The sequence below is a fragment of the Pleuronectes platessa genome, chromosome 16, assembly GCF_947347685.1.
Source record: "Pleuronectes platessa chromosome 16, fPlePla1.1, whole genome shotgun sequence".
Taxonomy (NCBI): domain Eukaryota; kingdom Metazoa; phylum Chordata; class Actinopteri; order Pleuronectiformes; family Pleuronectidae; genus Pleuronectes; species Pleuronectes platessa.
In genome coordinates this window covers 18,824,945-18,830,153 of record NC_070641.1, presented here as the reverse complement: position 1 = coordinate 18,830,153, position 5,209 = coordinate 18,824,945, and the positions used below count along the sequence as shown (strand labels likewise).

The window sequence follows — 5,209 nt, the reverse complement described above, 5'->3', positions numbered from 1 at the left end:
GTTGGTTTTATGGAATGAAGATGGGAATCACAACAACCTAAAACAGAGATGTGGGAGGAAAGTCGCAGATGGACAAAGTGTCATATAAATCATCCCATTAGTGTGCAGCGCAGAATCCAAAGCTTTGACCTGGCTCCCTCCACGAGAACCACGTGCACGTACACTCTTATATGAAGACGTGTTTGTGCCTACACATGTCGCCCTTTGTCTGAGGACACGTGTCACTTTTAGTGTCCAGATTTATATAATATGTGTGTAATTGTGTGTTTCCCTTGGCTGCTGAGCTGGCAAGAGGACAATGCCTGTCATGATGCAACAGGCAGCTAATCCTGTCCTTATGTAAACACTTGACTGCTACTCAAATGACATGCAGATGGGATAGAGAGCTTAAGGTTTGGCAGGATAGTGTCATACCAAGGAATGTCTGTGGAGACAATGTGCTGTCAGCATTCGGGTGATTACTGCTGCCGTTTGAGGACTGGTGAGAGATTGGCACATGTACATGAGCATCTGCCAAAGCTTGGTTAGCCTTACAAGGTGGGGATCCAGGAGGAAATGACTGAGTGCGAGGACTTGCGACATGTTTTATACATATTTTAACACCAGAAGAAAACGCTGTGCAAGTCCAGAGGAGAGTTGAAATTGATTTAGGGATACCTGCAGGGTCACTGAATAAGATTATTCCAGGACAAACAAATTAGCATTCATTTAAATTCATGATGCAAGATCGTTTATCATCCAATAACTGGTCACAAACAAGAGTTTTGTTTGCTGGTGATCGGCTGTGGGAGAATCACTTGGTTCGGATCAACCTGCAGGGGGCCTGTCTCAGTGGAGGCCGAAACACCCACCGAGGAATACAAGTGAGGACGTGTCCCAAAAAACTTCCCAGCATCAGAATAGCCTCAGTCAATTAGAGTGTTGATCCACAGGGATTGTGACAATTGAGTCCTAACAACCAATCTGGCCATCCTCCATTACTTTTGCTCAAAGAGTCTCTAAATACTATAATATCTGTCACATTTCTTATGTCCTTTTTTCTTATCTCCTTCCACAGACTCGCCATCGTTTCCAGGATCCCCTCCATTTGAAGCACTCACAGCTGAAGTCTACAGACAGAGAGTATGAGGACAAGTTGTGTCACCCCACATCGCAGCCCAACAAGATATGACTTCACATGGGTCCCGTGCTAATTACCATGATGACCATAAAGCTGTGACTGTTACTGTGAAGTCGTCGCCCCTTTCCAACACCTGACCCCAGACCGTCCTCCTCTTTTGAATATTTCCTATCAGCCTGTGCTGCTTCCCTCTCTCCTGCAAACTCAATCTTTACCTGCCCGTCCCCCACTCCTCTCCCCTTAATAATTACAGATTCCTGTTCTTTCTTCTTCTTTACTTCGGCATCATGCAAGGTGCTTCTACCACCCCCATCCTGCTTATTCTTCCCTCCCTCCTATTCTTCTCCTGCTTGCCCGACATGGCCAGCGGAGACTGCTGGCTCATTGAGGGGGACAAAGGCTACGTGTGGCTGGCTATCTGCAGTCAGAACCAGCCGCCCTACGAGACCATCCCCCAGCACATCAACAACACGGTCCACGACTTGAGATTGAATGAGAACAAGCTGAAAGCTGTGCTCTTTAGCTCCATGTACCGCTTCACCAATCTGACTGACCTCAACCTGACCAAAAATGAAATCAGCTACATTGAGGATGGAACCTTCGCAGGACAAGCCAACCTACAGGTGATGGGAAGGGGATGGAAAGAGTTGAATGCAGGAAAACGTGACATGTTTGAACCTAACCCTGTCACTTAGTTTGAGCACGAGTAGGATACTGGTTTATTTTTCAACCAGGTAGGACTATCACCATGCCCCATCCCTGGACTCCACAACATGTATTCAAAATTTGTATGTGTAAATATGCAGATAAAGTATCATATCGTTAAATATTTGCTCATTTGTATACATTCACAGAACAGATATGTACACAGTGGACATAGTTGAAATGTTTTTACAGGAATCGCTTTGTTTGTCTTATCTTAATCACTCCCTGAATTAAAAAATACTGTCATTAGCCATAAAAAACTTCAAAATACAGTAATAAGGGAAAGTTACATTAATGTGAGTGTACAAGATTTCTGGCATAGAGTATGAGCAAATATTTATTATGAGAAAATGGCCTTTAAAGATATTTATTGCAAAATATCCATTTCCTTTTCACTAGTCCAAGACAACATTTTAAGGGAGCATGAAAATATTTGTTATAATACATTTGTTATGACTGAAATCACAACAGTGAGAAAATCCATCATACCCTAAAACTTCTTCTTCTGTGTCTTCTCTAGGTTTTACAGTTGGGCTACAACAAGTTGACAAACTTAACTGAGGGTATGATGAGAGGCCTGGGCCGCTTGCAATGCCTTTTCCTCCAGCACAACCTAATTGAGGTTATTTCCAGCAATGCTTTCTGGGAGTGCCCTAGCCTAAGCAGCATTGACCTGTCGTCCAACAAGCTTGCCCGCATTGATCCATCCACTTTCACTGTTCTAATGCGCCTAATGGTGTGTGAGCTGGCAGCAAATCCATTCCACTGTGGATGCGATCTCTACAGCTTCCTAACCTGGTTGGAATCCTTCAACAACGTCACACACACCTATGACCGTCTCCAGTGTGAGACACCAAGAGAGATGTTTGGCTACCCCTTACTGAGTCCTATAGCTGCTGGCCATGCTGGTCGAAATGCCAAAAACATTTTGTACCATCACTGCCGGGATGGGGTCATGATTCCAGGGATGACCTCTCTCCCACCAGATATGGATGGTTCTTCCGGGATGGGGCCAGAGATGTTTGGTGGTGCCGGGCCGTACCACCAGCCCACCACCTCTTCATCATCTACTGAACTCAGTGTTCCCAGTATCAAGCTCCATCATGTCTCTTTGTCATCAGCTTCTCTCCTTGTGCAGATTCCAAGGCCCTACAGCAAGATGTATATTCTGACCCAATACAACCACACATTTGTGTCTGATGTCATGAATTTGAAGAACAAGAAGGAGATGATTACCCTCAACAAGCTCAAGCCGCACAACAATTACACATTTTGTGTAGGATCCATTCGCAACTCTCAACGTTATAACCACACCTGCCTCCAGTTTTCCACTCGGGCTCAAAATCAAGACGACATGCTCCCCACACCTTCCACCACCTCTCACTACATAATGACTATTGTGGGCTGCCTTTTTGGCATGCTCATTATTTTAGGCATTGTCTACTATTGTCTGCGTAAGAAGCGGATGCATGATGAGAAGAAGAAGTCGATCTGTGTCAAGAAAACAATACTGGAAATGCGCTATGGACCCGAGGTAGCAGCAGCGGTGGGAAACGATCCATCGGCAGTCCATAAGCTCCAGGAGCAGTCCAGAGAACATCACCAGTATCAGCATCACCATGGTGGCAAACTTCCCATGTCCACATCCTCCAGCTCAGGAATGCTCCACTCTGCCAACACCAGTTCTTCCAGACTTTCCTGTATCCCACAAGTGGAGAAGATGGCCACTGCCTTTTCAGAGGCCATGGCTACAAGTAAAGGAAACTACATGGATGTCAGAACTGGAGGGGTAGGAGATGGTGGGCATGGAGGGATGAGGGGCGAAGACTTGAGGGATGATGATGGAACTGATGTTGGGGATGACTCCGATGATGACGGCCATGGCTCTGCATCAGAGATATCCACCATTGCGATGGAGGTAGACAAGGTGAACCAGATTATCAACAACTGCATTGATGCACTGAAATTAGACGCAGCAGCAGTTGCTGCTTCTGGGGCCTCTAGTAACCCTTCAGCCTCCTCCAATCCCACCTCTCCTCCCCCTACCAGTTCATCCGCCCTTACTCGTGGCTTAATCCCACTCTCCCAAGGGGTTATAGAGACTTGCCAAGTCATAGGTCCTAACAAAATACCCCCACCACCTCCACTACCTGCCTTGAATGCCCCTCTCTCTGAGCGCCCAGGGATCAGTGGTGGTGGCTTTGTCCTCAGTCCCCCCTACAGGCCCCCTCCTCCAGCCACTGCTGTACGTCCAATTCAGCGACAGATGAGTGCAGATGCAGCTGTGGTTATTGTGAATTCTGTCAAGAAACAGTGCAGCACCACCTCTTGTAGTTCCATGGGTCGGGACAGGGACCGTGGAGGAGCGAGGGTGTACAGCCTGGATGTTCCTGAACCTAGGAGTCCAGATGCATGTAATCAACAACAGCAGCAGTACCCAGACAGGGCCAGTCCCTTGGGATGTGGGGAGCCCCTGGAGCGGCTGCCTTTAGTGGGGAGTGCGAGCTGTGGTGGAGGGGGGTGGTGGTGGTTGCGACAGTGGTGGTGTTGGTGCCCATCATCAGGACAGTCAAAAGCAGCACCATTACCATCAACAGCAGCAAATGCAACAGCAGCAAATGCAACAGCAGCAAATGCAACAGCAGCAAATGCAGCAGCAGCAGCAGCAGCAGCAGCAGCAGCTGGAGGTGCAGCAGGACTACCACTGCTCGGAGCACCGCCACTCTGTCCCAGCTCTCTACTATGAAGGCTCCCACCAGGGCTCCCCAGCTCAGAGGGTTTCATTCCTCAAGCCTCTGACGCGTTCAAGGAGGGATGCAGCATCTTACTCCCAGCTCTCGCCTGCCCGCAATCATTCCAGTTACTCTGGCTATTCCTCCAGCCCAGAGTACTCCTCAGAGAGCTCCCTGCGGATCTGGGAGCGCTTTCGTCCCTACCGGAAAGGCCAGCGTGATGAGGCCTGTTATGTGACAGCAGGAAATGCCCTTCGAAAAAAGGTGCAGTTCGCCAAAGGCGAGGACCTGCATGACATCCTTGATTATTGGAAAGGTGTGTCAGCACAGCAGAAGCTGTGACGATGGGACCAAAGCATTGTGGGAAAAAGAGTTTGAATACTTCTTTTTCATGAAAGGCTAAAGAAACCATTTGAAGTTCAAGGGGAGATAAATGTACAACAAAATTTTGCCTTTGGGTTATTTTGGCATGCTCGGTGTATAGAATATTGTGCTAAAGCAAGGACTGTGAAACTGTGCCTGGGATACAAGAGTAATTATGGTGTTTTATTTCACACTTCGCTGTAGCCCCATTTCTGAGTCATTTTCATTTAGTTTATGTGGGTTTTATTTACAGCACAGGGAGCAACTGTGGGATTCATACTGTTTGGGT

At 47.4% G+C, this 5,209-nt stretch overlaps 1 protein-coding gene across 1 annotated transcript; it reads left to right on the top strand.

The window, feature by feature from the left end:
- Positions 1–1,407: 1,407 nt before the first annotated feature.
- Positions 1,408–4,899, top strand: LOC128458925 (protein phosphatase 1 regulatory subunit 29). Its single transcript, XM_053443989.1, is given in 3 exon segments — positions 1,408–1,743; positions 2,346–4,340; positions 4,342–4,899. Coding segments are annotated over 3 exon segments (2,889 nt in total).
- Positions 4,900–5,209: the final 310 nt, after the last annotated feature.